This window comes from Triturus cristatus, chromosome 2_1 (assembly GCF_964204655.1).
Source record: "Triturus cristatus chromosome 2_1, aTriCri1.1, whole genome shotgun sequence".
NCBI classification, from domain to species: domain Eukaryota; kingdom Metazoa; phylum Chordata; class Amphibia; order Caudata; family Salamandridae; genus Triturus; species Triturus cristatus.
Window position 1 is genome coordinate 330651599 of NC_140581.1, and position 20083 is coordinate 330671681.

A 20083-nucleotide genomic window follows, 5' to 3' on the forward strand; every position below is an offset into this window, starting at 1 on the left:
TCATGTCCCGTGAGACTTTTAATTTTAATATCATTGTACATGCTGTATACATTTTGTATTCTTTCTAGCCCTAAAAAAAATTTTTAGGCACCAGGCGCTATGCTTATACCACCGGGTACTGTTGAAGCCTGGGGTTCTACCGAATAGGGTGACTACCTGACCTAGTTTCTGCTGCTGCACTCTATTCTATAGGGGCTTATAGGCACAATAGCTCACTATAGAATACCACCACTTGTGATTTTATCAATTTTAACTTTTCACGTGTTGATGTTCACTTCATAAGGTTTCCGAGTAGAAGTCAGAGTCACTGTTAGATTGTGCAGCTGATCATTGTACCACTCCAACTTGATCGATACCTATATGTTTTTTTGTTTCCCTCAATAGGTAGATCCAGGTACTTTAATCATCTGACACCCTTTGTCCGTGAGTAGATAAATTCACCACATATGTTTTAGGTGTAGAACATTAGTCTTTTCTAGGTCCTGAAGAATCGCAAGGATACCCTTCCTACAGCGAGAAACATGTTGACCCACACTGAGTAAAACAAGGATTTACACTATACGAGACATTATTCTCGGGCTAGTGCCTTGTTTTCCGTCCTTCACTTTTAAACTAGGGTAGGAGACCCCCAGAATAAAATTCGTTCATGTTAGGTACTCCTTTCCCTATTTTAATCCACTACACTATTCTACACCCCTTAGCCCCCACACCTGCACTTCACCATACGGCATCCGGATAAGAAGATCTCCGATAAAGAGCCCCTATTACAGGGAGCCCGTCGGGTATTGCACCGCCGACCCGACGAGGAGCAGCCCATATGATGAAGCATGACACCTGCAAGGGTGTGTGAGGGCATTACTATCCGGAATATGGATTTCCCACACAGACCCCAACTCTCGGGCTAGTGGGACTCCTTGTCTTCTCTGACTCTGTATTTCTAGCTCTCTTATATGAGAGGAACGGCATAAAAACTGTTTTGTAACAATTCATTTGGGCCCCTTTCTTTATGCTGGACCTCCCACTTCTTTCGAGTGGAAAAAGGCCCTGTTGTCCCTCTAATTTTGGTTGCAGGCTAGGAGAACCCCACAGAACTGGACTTTTGATAATACCAGTAGTGAGGAAGAAGAGGCAAGTGAGCAACCCTCCACGTCCAATCAAAACAGGGTTAGATTCAATCCCCAGAATAGAACAAAAGATCTTGGTGCTCTACTGAGGTCTTTTTTAGGCCAGAATCAGAGAGGCAACAGAGGGGGTGGACAGAGGGGAAGAGGCAGGGGACATAAAAATCCACAGCAAACATGGTAGGCATACTCGCCCCGCATAACCCGCAGCAGGGGTAGGGGCAGGGGCAGGATACCGGAAGTTTCGTTTTTTGAGCAACGGGTGCTCCAAGACATCACTTCATTGGAGCAGTCTGAGAGTCAACACACTTTTTGTAACAGGAGCATCCCACCTACAATGCAGCATTGGATTATACAGTAGCAAGGTCATTGGCTACACTCTTGATATGGCCTAGGGAGTAACAATTGTATTGTGACACTACATTGCTGTGTCTATCATACCACACTTGTTTTACATCCCGCTGCAAATTACCAAGCGATATTAAGGATATTAAAGAACATTGGATTACGCACTGGCTCAAATAGATGAGCGGAATGCAAGGGTTTAAATACCACCCCTGTCACAACATACCATTTGGCCAGGGCTATTACCTCAAATTCTCTGCACGGTTTCCACATTGCCCTGAAGAAGTCCTGTTTTTTTAGGACAAAACACGTTGGCTGTCTGTCTTTTAAAGAAAGAACTAATAAAGGAAAAGAAAAAACTCGACCAGTGTACAACGACTTGGTGGCTTCATATAGAATTATTATTCAAAGGACTCTTTTGAACATTGCTGTAAAGTGGTGCATCTCTGATTTAGTGTTTCATTTAGTTGCCCCTGGCAACAGGGGAGTGCTCTTGGACAGGGGGCACGTTTGGAGATTTGCACACAAGAACTTATTTTTGTTTTAAATATTTCAATTGGTGATTTTATTGGATTGGTGCCTTACTGGTTGCTCTTTTAGTCCACTGTCCATTTTTTTGTGTTTTGACACTTTTTCTAACATGAGTCGGAATGATTGGCAAGCAATAAAATCATTACAGAACAATGGAACGATAACTATCAAACTGGCAGATAAAGGTGGCGCAGGGGTGGTGATGAACACCAAGGATTATGAAGCGGAGGTCCTTAAACTATTGGGGGTACATGCAAATTGCCATCTGCTGGTTCGTGATCCCGGGGGGGACTCCAACATCTTATCAGGGCTATGGTGGCAAATGCAAAAGAAAAGAAGTGGATTACTCATAAAGCAGCTAATTTCCTTGTGAATCCGAAGCCCAGGACGCCGGCATTCTACATTCTGCCGAAAATCCACAAGGCTCAGAGCCCACCACCGGGTCGCCCAATTGTGTCGGGGATCCAGTCATTACTGGAGCCACTGTCACAGTTCACCAACTTCTTCTTGAGGGAATCTGTCATAACTCAACACTCATTTGTCCAGGATACGACCGATATCTTAAACGTCTTAGGCACTGTGGAGTATGATCCAGAGCACCGATTTTTGGTGACTATAGATATCGAATCCTTGTATACCAGCATACTCCAAGATGACCCGCTGGTGGCAGCAGCACGGGCTCTTGGGGCACGGGAATGGTCTTATGACACACCGTAGTCCTTTGTGTTGCAGTGTGTTGAGTTGGCCCTTATGAGAAATTTCTTTGTCTACAAGAACCAGCTGTACTTACAGGTCTCCGGGACCTCTATGGGGGCTACATTTTCACCCAGCCTGGCCTGCATTTATTTCGTCTGGTTCGAGGAGAACTTTATCCATCTTGTCTCCAACCTCTTCCAACAGATCATCTCTCTTTGGAAGAGGTGTATCGATGATATGATATGCATTTGGACTGGACCAGAGGTTAAATTGCTGGACTTCCTGAAATGGCTCAAAGAGGCGGACAGGTGCCTCAAGTTTACATGGACCACCAGTAAGCACTCTGCTGTCTACTTAGAGCTAGTTATTACTGCAGCTAACAACAAACTTCATACAACTGTCCATCAAAAACCCACTGCGAGGAGCTCACTGTTACATTACTGCTCCTTCCATCCCAGGGCCTTGCGGGATAACCTTCCTGTGGGTCAATTTTTACGATATCGCAGGAATTGTACATCAACACAAATGTACATGGAGCAGTCTGAGGACCTGGTGATAAAGCTCAAACAGGGCCTATCCAACCAGGGTGGTGAAAAGGGCACGTAAGAGAGCTCTTAATACTCCCCGTGATACCCTGTTGGAAAGGAACGAAAGGCACAAGAACGCCTGCCCTCCTGTTACGACTTTTGACCCGCTGTCAACGAGAATCAGGCAGATTATTAGAAAACACTGGTCATTGTTGGACACGCGTGAGATCAAAATGCCGCCCCCAAGGTTTGCCTTTAGGAGAGCCCCTAACTTGAGAGACCAGCTGGTCCATACCTGCACCATCCAACATATAAAAGCGTCTGGCATTTCCATCAGGGCACTTCCCACGTGGGAGTTGCTCAGTGTGTGATCTAATGGAGACATCAAAAAGTGTGCAGTTGGCGAACGACAAGCTATGGCGCTTGAACAAATTCAGCAATTGCAATACCAACAATGTAGTAGATAGACTCATCTGTGCCTGTGGACTGCATTATATTGGCTTAACATCCCGCAAAATCAAAGTAAGGATACAAGAACACATTAGCACACTGAAGGCAGGAAAATTGACCACACGATTAGTGCGCCATTACCTAGAGCAGAGAAACAAGTTCAGGGATTTGAAATGGATAGTGCTTGAAAGAGCAGTGGGAGACCCACAGAGTATGGAAAATATACTGGCTAGGAAGGAGGCATGATGGATCTTTTCAGGGAAGTTGGACCAAGTTGGCCTGAATAAATGCATCAAATTGAATAAAGTAGGCAGATAGTCCATTAGAGATGCACAGTATTTGGTGTTTGAACTACTGGATGGGAGTACTCTGATTAGACAGCTATGAATACAACAAAATTAACCATGGTATTAGGTTCTGTTGATAAAACAGGACATCTTGCTCCAGCCTGATCATGGTGGTTAATGACCTCTGAGTATTTACTTACATAGCAAAATGAAGTACCCTGGCTTGAAACTACATACTGCAGCACTACTACACAATTGTTAGTAATGAGTGTGAAGTCCTCTGGCTTGAAACTAATTTCGGTATTCTACTAAGTAAACATTTCTAGGAAGACCCTAACGCAGTGCGGATATTATATACCAAGCGCACTTTTGCGTGACCACACTTTCTTTAGACAAAATACCGGAAGGTCTAGCGTTTTCCTCCCCACTACATTTGTAACTGAAGGCAGTGATGGTAGGTGTTTCCTATAAAAACCAAGATCTCTCTATTATTGGTGAATGCCATTGCAAATATGAATTAGGGTGTAAACGCAGAATAATATTAATAATGCATGTGTATACAGCACTATTGGATGAAGATATATTGGTCCCAGCACGTCTACACTCAGTACTTTGACATCAAACCATTTTGTAATAATGGAATGTGGGGAGTGACGGTAGTTGTCCCCCGCATAATTAATAACACTTTTGCAACTGGGAAATGCCATTTTAAATAGAAGTTATTCTGTAGAATGCAGTACGAGTAAGATTTTACAATGGAGTACGTGCATTTGACACCCCTCCAATATGGCGCCGATTGACGATCAGGTTTTGGGGCAGTGCGTAGGTTACTGGGCGGGGTTATCTAGGCCCTTCTGGTACACGCTCTTGAAGGAGAGCCCAAATGCCCTGTGTGATTGGGAGGAGTGAAAGGTGGACGCGCCCTGAGACGCAGTAAGAGAGTGTGAACGTGATGAAGGGCGGTGAGAGTGCCAGACGGATACTAAAGAGGCATTATAGATGAGGGGTCAGCATGCTGTAGTGATCGCTGTGCCAAGTAGTGATACCAGTGACTTGGGATTTGTTTTGCCAAATTGGGAGACCACTGACTCGGTGGCATTATGGTTGAGTGTTCTGAGGTGTGGGCGAAAAAAAGGGGGGCCGCTACAAAATAATAACAAACAAATAATTGTATAGTATAGACATGGTTCAATGCAAGTCAGTACAAATGCAGGAATAAGAATGTGTCGAGTATGGGAAATTGACGGGGTGTGGCATACATTCCCGTACGAAATGGGGATTATGTGAAAACATTCAGAAGCGTGTACACACTTTATATGTGTGTATGTACCCACAGGTTGACGGGCGGCGACTGACTGTTTACAGGGGATGCATGGCTAAAAAGTGTGAACACTCCCCAGGAGGTGTGTTGCCAGGATAAAGTCTGATAGCAACCACCTGGTAAATATACTACCACTACTGAACTGCATGTGTTAACGTCCAGGCAATGTTGCCGATTAACGTTTTGAGATGTTTTCATTGGTTGGCACCATCTTTCTTTCTTTTATCATTTATCAATCACCATAGGCTAAGCTTGAAGTACTAGTGAGGTGAAGACTGGTCCCTGAGCCCTTATGAAATTGCCGCAATGTATTGGCAATGAAACATGTTGGCCTTTCCTAATTGAAATGGTCTAAAACATACCGTTCTTTTTAACCTGAGTGTGCTCACGGCATCCAATAAAGTATGTACATTTGCGAGTAACTCACAGCTCATTTTACCTTGAAGAAGCAAGTTTTGCTTTTTTTTCACAACAGGGTCAAGTGGGCATAGAATGACACAAGCACTCTTAGGCCATTTTTTCACATATCACTTCTGTCTCTTTATTTTTCTTCACCTCTCGAGCATTAATTTGATACTAATTTCCTTTCTTCACGGTCATGAAAGTCACCAGTGATGAAAACGTGAGCAAACTGGTGAGCACCAACCATGCTTACCTGAGGTACTTTCTGACCTTACACACATTTTTTCTTCTTGATTATTTTAACAAGAGGATTTGCATTGTGGTAGATTAACAAACAGTAAGAATTGCTCACACGGACCCAGATCCGGATGTGATTGGCATTCTTTAGAGGCCAGCATCTGAGCAGAGATATTATTACACTGCCTCTGTGATTCTTGAATATGGTTGGTGTTCAAGTACAATCAGGTCTTCTATATATTGTGACCATTGTGCAGAACACATAGGAAAACATACCTATAACAATGTAAGCATTTGAAATATCTTCTAAAAATATATAACCACACAGTAATAATTCTAAGATTTAGTTTTAAAATAAAATAATGTATTGTTGTGTAGCACTGTTTACACACAAAATAAGTTATGAAGAAAAATAATATCTGACAAATATTGTAGTGTTTGCATTCTCTACATAAGTAAGCATTTGGTTATCATGTGGCCTTCCTTTCATGATTCTTCCGCTTTTTATCAACTAGTTCCTGACAAATAAAACACAATTTGTGTATAGAAGCATTTCATAAAACTGCGCAGTAGAAGGGGGAACTGTGGCAGTACTCTAGCATAAGTTAAGTGTTGTTTCTTGCTTTACAGAAGACCCATGTCTACTATTCTACATTATCAGAGTGCAACATAAATAATGAAGAAGTTGCATATCAGTGTCTCAGGAAATGTGACTGTGTTTTGTAATGTAGTGGTGGCTTCCCAATGGCATGCCTACATGCACTACTTCATTTAGTTTGCCTTGTAGCTTGCAAGGGTTACCTTATATACTTTTGTCAATCAAGCAATCAATCAATCAAACATTTGTAAAGCATGCTACTCACCCGTGAGGGTCTAAAGGCACTGGGGGGGGGAAGGGGGGGAACAGCTACTGATCAAACAGCCAGGTCTTGAGGAGTCTCCTGAAGGTCAGCAGGTCCTGGGTCTGTCGTAGGTGGCGAGGTGGGAGAAGGATCTGCCGCCAGTGGTTGTACGGTGGATGCATGGAACGGTGGCGAGGGCGAGGTCCGCGGAGCAGAGCTGGCAGTTGGGGGTGTAGAAGTTGAGTCGCTTGTTGAGGTATGCTGGTCCGGCGTCGTGGAGTGCTTTGTGAGCATGGGTTAGGAGCTTGAAGGCAATCCTCTTGTTGACAGGGAGCCAGTGCAGCTCCTTCAGGTGGGAGGTGATGAGGCTGTGGCGGGGGATGTCTAGGTCAATTTGCTATGTTTAATAAGTTCTCACAACCTTCTCTACTGCACCTACCATTCTCTTCAAGATCCCCATATTTCTACATATTTAACGTCCTCTTCGTGTAAACTAACATATGCCAATTTGCATGCACTTTCTTCAGAGCTGTTTCTCGCAATAAAAAATATGTGTTGTATGTAGGTATTGATGGACAATTGTGTGGCTGGGCTGCTACTAAACATTTAAGTGCTTATTAGGTTTTCAGACTAGTACTGTATTACCTTTATTGTGCTGGTAAAACATTGGTACCACACTGAATATATTGTCAACACCTGGTCAATGTGAAATACTATCTGTATTACCTGTTTTAGCCAGAATCTGAGGTTTTGATAGACAGATATGTATGTTAAATATCATTGCGTAAACATGACATAAAAGACACATTGTAACATTAACATTTTCTTTTGGTGTTTTAGATTTCAGATACTCGGACTCCACGTTCACCTTTACCTACATTGGAGACGTCAAAAGGTGATGTTTTTATTCAAACCTTTTTCGGTTGGGTTTCAAAAGTTTTGCTTTTATCATGATGATGATTTATATTCCATTGCTGAGTTAAAATTAAATAAAACGCAACAGCGGTTTTAGTACATACTGTATTAAGTATGTCGTAAATCATGTAAATAGTGTAAATCGTGTAAATAGTTTGCTTATATTTTAAGATGAGTGCAATTAATGGACGCTTGAAATGTTAATATTTTAGACTGCCAATATAGAATATATTTGAATACCTAGTAATGGATGATTCGAAGATTCGAGTACAGATACTTATTGTAAAGAAATAGACAATGTGACAAAGTAATTGAGCTTGTTGCCTATATTCCACAATGATAATGCGTATATTCCACAATGATAATGTTTTACAAATGCCAATAAATAGATTTGTTTTAAATATGAATCGCACCGATTGTGGTGGAAAGGCCACAATCTTCTGAACTATGACTGTGGTTCCACACCACTAGGTCAGTGATACACAACGAATAAGGCCATTTTTTAGGTTTCGCCTACACAGAAATCTATTTTTTTTAATATCAACTTACAAGGGCCTCCTCTCTTTCCTGGCTTCTCATTGGTTCCTGTGTGTGCCACTTATCTTTCCTCCATTTCTCTTGGCTGTATCATATTTTCCTGCATTTACCAATGCTTGTTCATTCTCTGCTTCTCTTACCAGTTTTCCACTGCCGAAATACTGTTAACATATGCTTTGGTGGAGCCATATTTTCATAAAGTTTTGCCTTTTACTCTTGCAGTATAATTATATAATAATTTATCACCCGGAGAGATTAAGTGATTTGCATAGAATCACAGGATACTTCTCAGCGCCCTGAGACTTGAACCGGGATCCCACTGGGCCACATCCTCTCCACTCCTGTGTTTTCTGTCAGGGAGCTCTTTCCTTCTCCCGGACGGTTTTTGATGAAAACAGCTCTTTATTCATGACATAGGTGAAACCGATCATTTCCAATGCTTGTTAATAAGGGTATCATTGCATTCAGATTGGCAGCTTGACTTGAGCATCAGTGCAAACTTTTAGAGATATGTGAATGGTTTAGTTGTTGTGGCAGAACAACCAAATAACAGTTGCAAATAAACAGCTGAGACCAGAAAACGTTTGAATTTCAATGGGTAATAATAGAAAATGCGTCAGTTTCTGTTAGGAAAAATGAGGACAATAACGGGTGACATTCCCTCCACTATGCCACATCAAATTTAGAGAGAATTATACAGGTGGATTCTGCAGATTGTTTTGTACCATTTGTTCTAGAAGGCAGAGAATGTCCACTATGTCCAACATAAAACTGTGTGCAGAAAAAGTCCCATTAGGGGGAAATGTCCATGTGTTTGGCTACAAATGTATTAAGCCTAAAAGAGAAATATTCAAAAGTACCAATAACCGGAATTAATTTGGGTTAAGAATTCTCTATCCATTTACTTAGCGGTTAAATGGGAATCATATAAAGATTCTGCACTAAAAACATTTTGGAGCTTTAGTGTACCCCAAAGAATCAGCAGAGGACCCAATCATCCATAGCGATCTAATAGCTGGGTAGGACCGCGCTACCATTAAGTTTTCTTACTTTGCCAAGTATCTTTGGCGGTGCTGCAGAGGTAATAGCAGTACTATATGGCAATGTTTCTTGCATATCCTCTGGAGTGATTCCACCAAACACTGTTGGCATGCACAGTGCCGGAGCGGCACCATGACAAACTGTGTCAAGGGTAACAAAGATTGTACTGTCATGTGGATTCGCAGGCAAAGGAAATCTCCTCTCCAGTGGCCTGCAGCACTACTATTCAGGGCTACTTCAGATTTTAGCCATTCACCGCTGTGAAAGGCTGGTTCCACAGCAGGAGACATACCACAGCCATCCAAAGTCTCCACTGTTCAGCAGTCCTGGGAGTGCCTTCCAGGCAGATTATGATGTAAAGTCAAGGCAAACACAGCTCTTCTTGAACGTCCCTTAGCAGGAGAGGCTGGTAACTTTGTTATTTTCTTTTTTTTTGCCTCGTTACGATTCTTTAAAGAAGACAGGATGGCATATCATTGGTTGGTATCAACAAGCCATTCCGTAATCGTCCTTAGTCTGTTCAACTTCCCTCTTTTTAAACAAAATGAAGTTATCCAAATGGATCAGGAAGTCTCCCAGGGCACTTCCTGTCTAATTAAGATATCGGAGGCCTCTCTGCAAGCTCAAGACCACTAGCTGAGTTACAAACCCCTCCCCCCCCCCCACCTTATAAGGACGTTCTACTGTAATCTTAATCTACAAAAAGCAAGAAATGTTTCATAGAAAAATATTGTTCAAGAGGATGGAAAATCTCAGTTGAATAGTGAGAGTTGGTTGAGAGCTATTTACAGATTCCTGCACTAGAGGATGATGAGAGATTATGATGGAATGCCCTTAAAGAAAGTATGCTCTTTTCGATCCTCTATAACATGGCCAGTTAAAAGGTACTAAGGGCCATGTCAATGTGCCAACACGATTCGAAAACATGTTGGACTGCATCCGCCCACGACCCACTGAGCAGTCTTTGAGTGAGATGCATTTTAAGTAATGATCAGTTATGTAAAGTATCACAGGGAATGGGGTTTTGGGGGGGGGGGCGGCCGACCAACGGGAGGCCTGCCACCCCCGGTGAGTTTTGGGCCGAGGGGGCAGCCATAGACACGTACGGCGTGCCTTGGGCTCCTTTTGGGCTCGTTGGGCTGGGGTTGGGCGGTTTTTGGGCTGGAGGGCTTAAAACCGGCCATTTTGTTTCACGAGCCACCATTTCGGTGGCCGTGACACGACAGCCGGTTCCGGGGAGGCAGGCAGTGGTGTCGGTTTTTGTCCCACCCTCCCTCCCCATAATTTTTGGTTTTTTGTGCGGGTCCTTTTTTGGTGGGGGACTTTGGAAGGCGTGGTGGAGTTTTGCGGTTGGCTTTTGGGGGAACAGGTGCATCCGGGGGAACACGTTTAAGGGGTTGTTGCTGGAACAGGTGCGGGTGTGAGGAGATCCACTGCGGGGGCGTTTTTCCCTAGTTGTTTCAGTATAGGGTTGGATGGTTACAGTTATGAGAATAATATAAGAAGTTATTTAGTTAGGTAGGTGTAGAGAAGTTAGGAATGTCCAGTTGTTTATAATGGTTGCAGCGGGGGGAAACATGTTAGGGGAGGGGGTGGGGGGAAGGTAGGAAGACTTTACTTAGTGAGGTTTAGTTTTGTACGGCACAGGCCAAGGGAATTTCTGATGTAAGGTGCACCTGTTTCCTATAAAGCGGCCTTTTTCACACCAAGAAATGTGTCGTGGTATGTGCTGCCCCAGGTTAGGCCCAAATTATAAGAATCCAACCCCTCTTTCACATTAGAAATGCAAACTCAAGAACACTAGGAAACAATGAATATATTTCAGATATTTTTCTTAAAATCACAATTCTATTCTAGTTCTCACAATATGCAATATAACTGTTAAAAAGACACACAAACTATTAGCTGCAACGTTTGAGTAATGTGAACAGGAAAAATATTGGAACGTATTTGTTGGTCAACTTGATATCAATCCCACCCTCATGCTTTCTGCTTACAAAGCTGAACTCTGCTCTAAAATAGGAGTTTGAAAGATGGTTCACACTCATAGCTGCTTCAATCAATGCAGTTACTTTTCGGTACGATGGGATAGTCTGCTATTCTCGTCGATGCTGGGAGGAAGGCTGAAAAGCCCCGACCAAGTGAAGGCTGAATTCACCTCCTCTTAGCCTTCAACAAAAGTAGGTGACGCAACTCTGTATGGCCCATCTCTTCTCAGTGTCCTGGCACAAAGTTTCTCTCCAGCTCTTCACACACCGTTCTTAACTTATATAACACTATCTGGTCATTGTTAAATCTTTTGGAATACATAATTTGCAGAAGCGTTCCCATATTATCATTCTATAAAAAAGCGCTCTTCAGAAGTATAATAATAAATGAGAAATGCAATTGTCAACTTTCATGAAATTGTGTTCACAACTTGATAACAATTATTTTAGAACAGAGTATGCAACTCCAATTTAAATTCCGATATTTGAGCAAACATGATTTTTCTAATTATTATTTTATTATATTAGAACTTCGTTTGAGTATCGATGTTTATAAAGCATATACAACCTTTCTTTAAATATCTTCTTCTCAATCATGGTACACTGGGTTATCCTCGGTGCTTTCTGTAGAAGGATAGAACATTCGATCCTATCAGTCTTTTGCTGTTTATACAATCAACGATTAATTCAACTAAGAATCTTGGCATTGACTTGACCCATCCCACTTACTGTGCTCCTAAATTCTTGTGGCATAATGGGATGTTATGATAAGGGAGAATCTGGTTGGTGTTGCTGGCCATCGGTGGGACTGCCTGGATTTCCACTTCAGCCCTTTGAACTACTACCGCGCCTCGCGGCCCCCGCTTCGCGGGAGCCGCTCGAGGGACCGGGACTCTGCTGCTTGATAGTCGGGGCATTGTTGGTGTGCTGACCCCACGCTCCAGGTTACTGGCATTGCTGCGACAAACCGGCGTATTCAGGACTGCGAGGACCAGGGTGCTGCGCGCGAAGCAGAACAGCCGCACCTGGTCCTCTTCCTGATTCCTCCCCCAACACCTTAATCAGGCGGTGTAGCCTCCGTATCACGGGCTCCGTCTGAGAATCTGGTTGGTGTTGCTGGCCATCGGTGGGACTGCCTGGATTTCCACTTCAGCCCTTTGAACTACTACCGCGCCTCGCGGCCCCCGCTTCGCGGGAGCCGCTCGAGGGACCGGGACTCTGCTGCTTGATAGTCGGGGCATTGTTGGTGTGCTGACCCCACGCTCCAGGTTACTGGCATTGCTGCGACGAACCGGCGTATTCAGGACTGCGAGGACCAGGGTGCTGCGCGCGAAGCAGAACAGCCGCACCTGGTCCTCTTCCTGACTCCTCCCCCAACACCGTTGCCCCTCACTATATGTACGTCTCCCCGCCTACACGCGCTAGCGGGACGCGCGCGTGTCTCAGCACGGGGCTAAGACCGGGCAAAGAGCGGGCCCTCTGAGGCCCTCAGAGGCACGAGGAGACCGGACCGGACCGGGGGAATCCCTTCTTCCTGCCAGTAAACGTGAGTCTTGACCTAGACGACTGCATTATTCACCATGGCTGAGACTTTCTCTACAAATACGCCCATAATTACTGGTGGTACAAACAAAGGTACATTGGTCGATTATTTTATTAAGGCTGCTGCGGCCACTGGAAAGGAGACTATGCTAGCTGAATGAAGGGCTGAGCGACGTCGGTCCATAGAATGTATAAAAAACAGGATGCTTATGGATAACCTGCTTCCTATTACCCCTTTTGAGCTAAGTCCCCCTACTCTTACTCAGGAGGCACTAGCCACTGACAATGTTCCTGTGTTGCTCAGAGACATTGAATCTCCACCTGATAAACCCAATTGTCCGCATGTTCCCACTGATTTGTTCCCCTCCAGCATTATTATTAAGGAAACTGATACGATCACTATCCCTTCTCAATCTAAGGTTAAAGCCACTAACAAGAAGGTGGGGAGGGTTGCGGTGTCTAAAGCTCCAAGGCCCCCTCCCACTAAAAGAAGAAAGAGGCTAGGTGATCTGCCAAGGGATAAGATTAATCACTCAGATTTTGGCAAAGGACCCATTCATACCTTAGAGACTGTATCCTTGCCAAAGGTAACACCTATTTTATCTACAGTACACACCATGGCCACAAGATCCTCTACCTTATTGGTACCCTCCTCTTCTGACCCGATCTGTCCCCCGCTGTGCCTACCTAACGAAGGTCCGATGCCAGCCCCTCTGGAGGGCATCGAACAATTGATAAGGTCATTCGTTGTACCTATAATCGAAAGATTAAAAAATATTGAGCAACGCATAGGGGATCTAGAATCAGCTATCACTAAACACGCGGGGGCACTCAAAGACCACGTACATCCAGTTCTGCCCCCCCCCCGTGGTACCAGTGTCATCCCCTATCCACACCAGGAAAAACGATATGGCTGGTCTTGATAGCCAGTCTATGGCCAAATCTTCCAATATAGCCCACCACCACCAAGTACAAAATGATGTGGGTGAATCGATAAAGGAAGTACCAGACCCTACCCTAGGAATGATTCCAAATGTGAGGGGTGGGAATCATCCCCCAGTTAGGGCAAGAGACCGACCAAGGCATCAAGTTGACTTACCCCCAGAAGCAGTCCCATATGTGGTAGTGCTCACGAGAGTCCCGCTTCTGGATAAGGGTAAAAAGGAAGGCTTCCATGAGCTTAAAAATAAAACCATGCATTGGCTCATGCTAAATAGACCCCTTCCCTTCAATGTCAACGGGGAGATACTACATGTCCGGAGACTCCCTTGGCTAGGTTGTAGAAACAAGGATATCGAGGGGGATATAATTATCATCAATTTCAGAGACCCCAGAGCAGTTACCCACATTCTTGACTATCCTTTGGGTAATACTTGTGGGTCCATCAATCCCCGCGAACTGTTATATTTTTATCCAAGACCTCCAGTCTTTCATAATGCATACCCTAGGGCCCCAGCCCGAATGCCGACATACCCCCTTGCATTCTCTGTACCCTCTGACAACCGTTGTCATACTTATGCACCCATTTCTGCGGTTCATGAAAACGTACCAGATTGGGTCACAGTGCCCCTCGGGAGCCACCGACATGGCCCAAGGAGGGTGAACTACAGATTACCATTTACCCCCCTGGAAGTCGCAAACAGATTCGATGCCCTATCAGGCGTTGATGACTGCGATTGACAGAGGAGTCTCTCTAACAATGGGCCCAGTACTCTGGAGTACCAGGTTGTGGATACTGTTCTGACTCCCACACCGCAGATTTCTTTTCCGCAACAATCCACTCCTTCTGGGCTAGCTCTATCTTTACCTGACCCCTACGTAGCGCCCCACGAACACGCTTCTGCGTTTGTAGAGGAATCAGCTACAAATCCCTCCCGTCCCATATTCGGGGGGGGAGAGGAAAAATGCGGTGGGTGGGCGTTTGCCAAGACAGATCCACCCGACACAGGTTGTCCCAGCCAGGGAACGCTCTGATACCGGGGTTCGCGCCCCCTCAGGGCCAGTACAAAGTACTCCCGATGAGATTGTTATAAGTACAGATAGGGTTTTGAGGTCACTAGAAATCCTATCTTGGAACATTGCTAGGTTGCCCAACAAGTTAGATTGTAGTGAATGGGCAACCTTCATAAAGAAATATGACATATGCATGTTCCAGGAGACGTGGGCTAGAGAAAACTATTGCTACCCTGGGTTTGCAACTTTTAATGTCTTAGCCAGATGGGGAGGAAAGGGACGTCCGTCCGGTGGTTTGTCAATATGGATTGGCTCCCATCTTGGCTGCAAGGCTGAGATTGTAGAAACCAACTCAGTTGACATCCTGTGTGTGGTCTTACGCTGGCCCACTGGGATGGGCTTGACACTGGTAAACGTATATTCCAGACCGGTCGGAGTCGCGGGCACTTCAGGGACAATGGAGGATTTGGTGACATTCCTTGACTCTCTCTCTGGTTCAGTAACACTCCTGGTTGGAGGCGACTTCAACATCCAGTACGAACCATTTCCGATTCACCTAGATGGGCTTAGTAGTGAGGAGGATGACCTCTGGGATATTCCAAGTATTGCGGGTCCGCCAGTCAGGTCATCCTCACCACTCCTACTCCAAGTAATAACAATGACCCTTGCAAACTCACTTAGAGCTTACAACGGCAGGTTCAAAGGGGACATACCTCCGCAACCAACCTTCAACAGACTAGGCCAGGAATCCCGGATAGATTACATAATGATCAAACTTCAGGACTGGAAACTAGTTTTAGATTTTAAAATAGCCCCCAGGTTCGACAGTGACTACAATGGCCTGATCCTCTCCCTGGCTGTCGACGGATTTCTTAATGCTGTTGTCCCAGAAAATAGAGTATGCGCCCCAAGTCTAACCTTATCTAGCAACAGGCGAAGAATAAGGTGGGACAAACTCTTAGAAAAACCAAACTGCATTAGGACCATCTATGAGTTAGTGGCATCAGCCCTTGAAAAGGTGGGAAGACTTCTCCCACTACTGCCCTCGCCTGATGGGTGCCTCTCCTTTGGGGACATTCATCAGACCCTGTGCAACAATCTCGCCGAGGTATTGAACCCTGTGGTCCGGGACAGGAAAGTGAGGAGAGAAAGAGCCTCATGGTTCAATGCCAGCTGTAGGAAAGCCAAGGCAGACCTTCTCCGGGCATTTAAAAGTAAGGAGGCCTCCTCGGTAATTAGGGAAAAGCGGGCTGCTTACAAGCTCCTCCTTGAAAATGCCAAAATAGACTGGGACTGGGAGAACTGGTCAGAAATGACAACTGCACTTAAAATCAGAGACCCAAGGAAATTCTGGCAAATAGTCAAACATGGCTCAGTTGAGCCTGTTAAGGCTATAGAGGGAAACATCGCGCCTGAAGTGTGGGAGGAACATTTTTCATTGCTCTACAGTGCGGCTGGGCTGGACCATCTAGGAACTCAGGATGGGGCAATAGCCGCCCTAACCATTGATAACTCTTCCGCGATGGGAGATTTTAATTTGGAGGAATTGGAAATGGCAATCACTCGCCTTTCCTCGGGAAAAGCGCCAGGTCTTGACAAGCTCCCAGGCGACCTTTTAAAGCATGAGGTTAGAATCTGGGCCCCCTACCTCTTGGTATTGTTTAATGCCATCGCCCACGGTATGGCGGTCCCCCCCACTTGGCTTGGGGCGGAGATCGTGCCTATTTTTAAAAGGGGCTCACCTCTACTCCCGGCTAATTACAGACCGATCAGTCTGATAGACGTCCCTCAGAAGCTTTTTGCGAGGCTTCTGTTGGATCGTCTCTTGGACTGGATCGAAGATAGGGACATTTTGAGCCCCCTCCAGGCTGGGTTTCGGCAAAAGACTTCCACCATAGACCAGGTCTTTAGGCTGTCCCTTTTATACTGGAAAACAATACAGTTGGAGGGTGGCAGCCTCTATACTGTATTTGTGGACCTAAGGGCAGCCTTCGACCTGGTTCCACGTGGTAAGCTGTGGGAAGTGCTGGCTAGAGCCGGGGTGCCAGGTGATCTTTTGTCAATGATCATCCGCCTCCATACCAACACCTATGCTCAAGTGAGGTGTGGTAGGCATGGCGCCCTATCAAATAAGTTTCCCGTTGACAGAGGGGTAAGACAGGGGTGTGTACTCGCACCGACCCTGTTCTGCCTCTTCGTCAACGGGGTTATTGATCACCTCAACAAGGTCCCCAATTCCGACGTCCCAAAGCTGGCGGGAAGGAGGGTTCCGGCAATTATGTTTGCGGACGATACCCTCCTTCTCTCCAAGTCGCCGATGGGAATCCAGCGTGTGTTAGACGGTTTTGGGGACTTCTGTAGAGAGCACGGACTGGAGATTAACACTCTAAAGACCAAATTTATGGCCTTCAATCCGCCACCCAGGTTCCACCGTATCCCACGCATAGGGAATAACACGCTAGAACGAGTCAACACCTTTGAATATCTTGGTGTAACCCTTAATGAGGAATTGGGGTGGGGTCTACACCAGGAGAAAGCAAGGCTGAAACTAGCGCAACATGTGGGTGGGATACTAAGGATGGTGGGGAAGAATAGGTCGACCCTCAAACCCATAGGCCCTCCGCTCCACATCTACAGGGTGCAAGCCAGAGGAGCTGTTATCTATGGCAGCGAATTATGGGGTCATAAAGTCTTGGCTAGTCTGACAAAAGAGGAGAATAGGTTTCTTAGGTGTCTAGTAGCCCTTCCTCCAAGCACACCCTTAGTGCCATTAAGACTTGACCTAGGCATTAGACCCCTGGAAGAAGAATTGGTGCTTCGCCCTTTGATCTATTGGCGTAGATTGTGGGCTGTGCCCGAATTGATTCATTACAGACAGGGCTTGCAGGAAGTCCTTAGTCTTCCAAATTCGGGGAACATTGCCTGGTTTAAATTTGTAAGGAACAGTCTGGTGGGCTTAGGCCTTGAGGCACTTTGGAACAACCCCCTGGATGCTTGCCCCAGGCTTCCTAAAAAGGTTCTAACCAAATTGCATTATAATTCTAAGGCTCCCACATTCCGACCTTCTATAACCCTAGGGACTCTAACGCATCAATTCCTCTGTATTAAAAATGCCTACAGTTTTGAACTAATCCTGGACAATATTTACCATGTATTAATTAGGAAGCTTTATCTACAATGGAGGCACGGGCCCTTGCCAATACGTGCACTCACTAGTCATTGGTCTGTGTCTGCACCCAGTACTTGCCCGGCATGCAGAGTAAGCGATGAAACTGAGCTGCATATTATTTTTTTTTGTCCGGGCTACAGTGAGGCGCGCAGAAAATGGATCATTCCCGTTTGTAGGAATTTGGGTTTTAATAGGTGTCACGAAGCCTTCAGAATTCTTAAGAGTGAAATGGCTGCTCACATTGTGTTTGCTGTGGCCAAATTTCTGGGGGCTTTCTGGCATACGAGAAAACGGTACCTGAAAATGCTAACCTGATTAATCTTGCACTGGGTTAAATTGTACATGATTTTATGTAATTAGCAGACATATCGCTGCCCTGGTGCTTTAATGTTGTAACCTTTTTTAAAAACTTTTTAACTACCCAATGTATGGTTTTAAATGTTTTTATATTCTTATTTTATGTACCTTTTATGGAGATTTTCTCCGAAATAAAGTTCTTTTGACTTGACTTGTATATTGTAATGCAATATTTAATGACTAAGAAATTATATATTTTTTTTATAATAACTGTTAGGTGTAATAAATTGAAAACGTATCATAATCTTTTATCTGAACCAAAGTTAAGAACATTTATTTTAAATTAGCGATGTTACTCAGGCTGTTTGTACAAAACACCTTGAGTGGTGGTCTATACAGCTGTACAGAGCATAATCCATGCTTTATTGACTTGTCGGTGCCACAGGATATTATTTTTGTATTTTTGCATTGACAAAGCCAGTAGGTCTGACTCATGTTTTCAGATTAGACTTGACTTTTCTGTTTTGCCAAGGTTTCTACTGCCACAAGCTTTATATTAAGTGCATTGGTTTCTTGACAGATGTTACACCATCGCACAGTTATAGGGGAAAATAGCAATGCTTCAATATGAATTTGTAGTGCAAACGAAAGTAATTTCATTTTCACCTTCAAAGGATAATTGGTAGAGTTTACACAAACAGACTTGCTTCCGGACAGGAAGGGGTTTTAGGAGACAAGGGTACCCCGATATGTGAACCTGGGGTGATAATGAAGAGTTAAGAACAATGGTTCAAGGATGGCCCAAAAGGGTCCAATAGAAAAGGTGACCCAGGCAGGGTCACTTGTTTTTTAAGATAAGTGAAATCAATTCCGTAGGGAGCAGGAGACAAAGTACGTAAAGGGTCATGTAGGTCAAAAGATAGCAGGTATTTATTTAAACAAAGTCAATTTTAGAATGCTCACAAAATAAGAAAAGCGTGGTGTGAAATAGTGATAGTAGTTTTAAAAAGACATCGCATTGACAACAATATAGTAGTTGAATTCCATAATTGATCTTTACAAGTTATAAAGAATTCATGTTGTGGGGTGGTCGACGGCGTTTCGAACCCAATTATTGGGGTTCATCTTCAGGACAGTGGTGAGCATGTATTTTGAAGTTAAACTGCCCGTAAAGTTCCTAGAGTCTCCAAAGTGGGAGGCAGGGGCTTCAAAGGTTAATTATTTGAAAACAAGCAGCTTGGCAGTACATAGATCCGCCTGGAGAATGTAATTTTCTTTAGAGGGGCGACAGGGCAGTGAATGGGAGCCTGAGGCCGAGCAGTCAGAGACGTCCTGCAGCTGTTGGGGCTGGCTGATGAATGGCATTCATCAGCCAGCCCCAACAGCTGCAGGACGTCTCTGACTGCTCGGCCTCAGGCTCCCATTCACTGCCCTGTCGCCCCTCTAAAGAAAATTACATTCTCCAGGCGGATCTATGTACTGCCAAGCTGCTTGTTTTCAAATAATTAACCTTTGAAGCCCCTGCCTCCCACTTTGGAGACTCTAGGAACTTTACGGGCAGTTTAACTTCAAAATACATGCTCACCACTGTCCTGAAGATGAACCCCAATAATTGGGTTCGAAACGCCGTCGACCACCCCACAACATGAATTCTTTATAACTTGTAAAGATCAATTATGGAATTCAACTACTATATTGTTGTCAATGCGATGTCTTTTTAAAACTACTATCACTATTTCACACCACGCTTTTCTTATTTTGTGAGCATTCTAAAATTGACTTTGTTTAAATAAATACCTGCTATCTTTTGACCTACATGACCCTTTACGTACTTTGTCTCCTGCTCCCTACGGAATTGATTTCACTTATCTTAAAAAACAAG

General features: G+C 44.5%; 1 protein-coding gene across 1 annotated transcript in view; it reads left to right on the forward strand.

Annotated features, from left to right (window-relative positions):
• Positions 1-20083, forward strand: part of PARP8 (poly(ADP-ribose) polymerase family member 8) — a 788553-nt gene that overhangs the window by 59534 nt on the left and 708936 nt on the right. The window contains exon 2 of the mRNA XM_085631232.1: positions 7600-7654. Within this exon, the coding sequence (XP_085487358.1) occupies positions 7600-7654 (55 nt within the window). The remainder of the gene's footprint in view (positions 1-7599; positions 7655-20083) is intronic.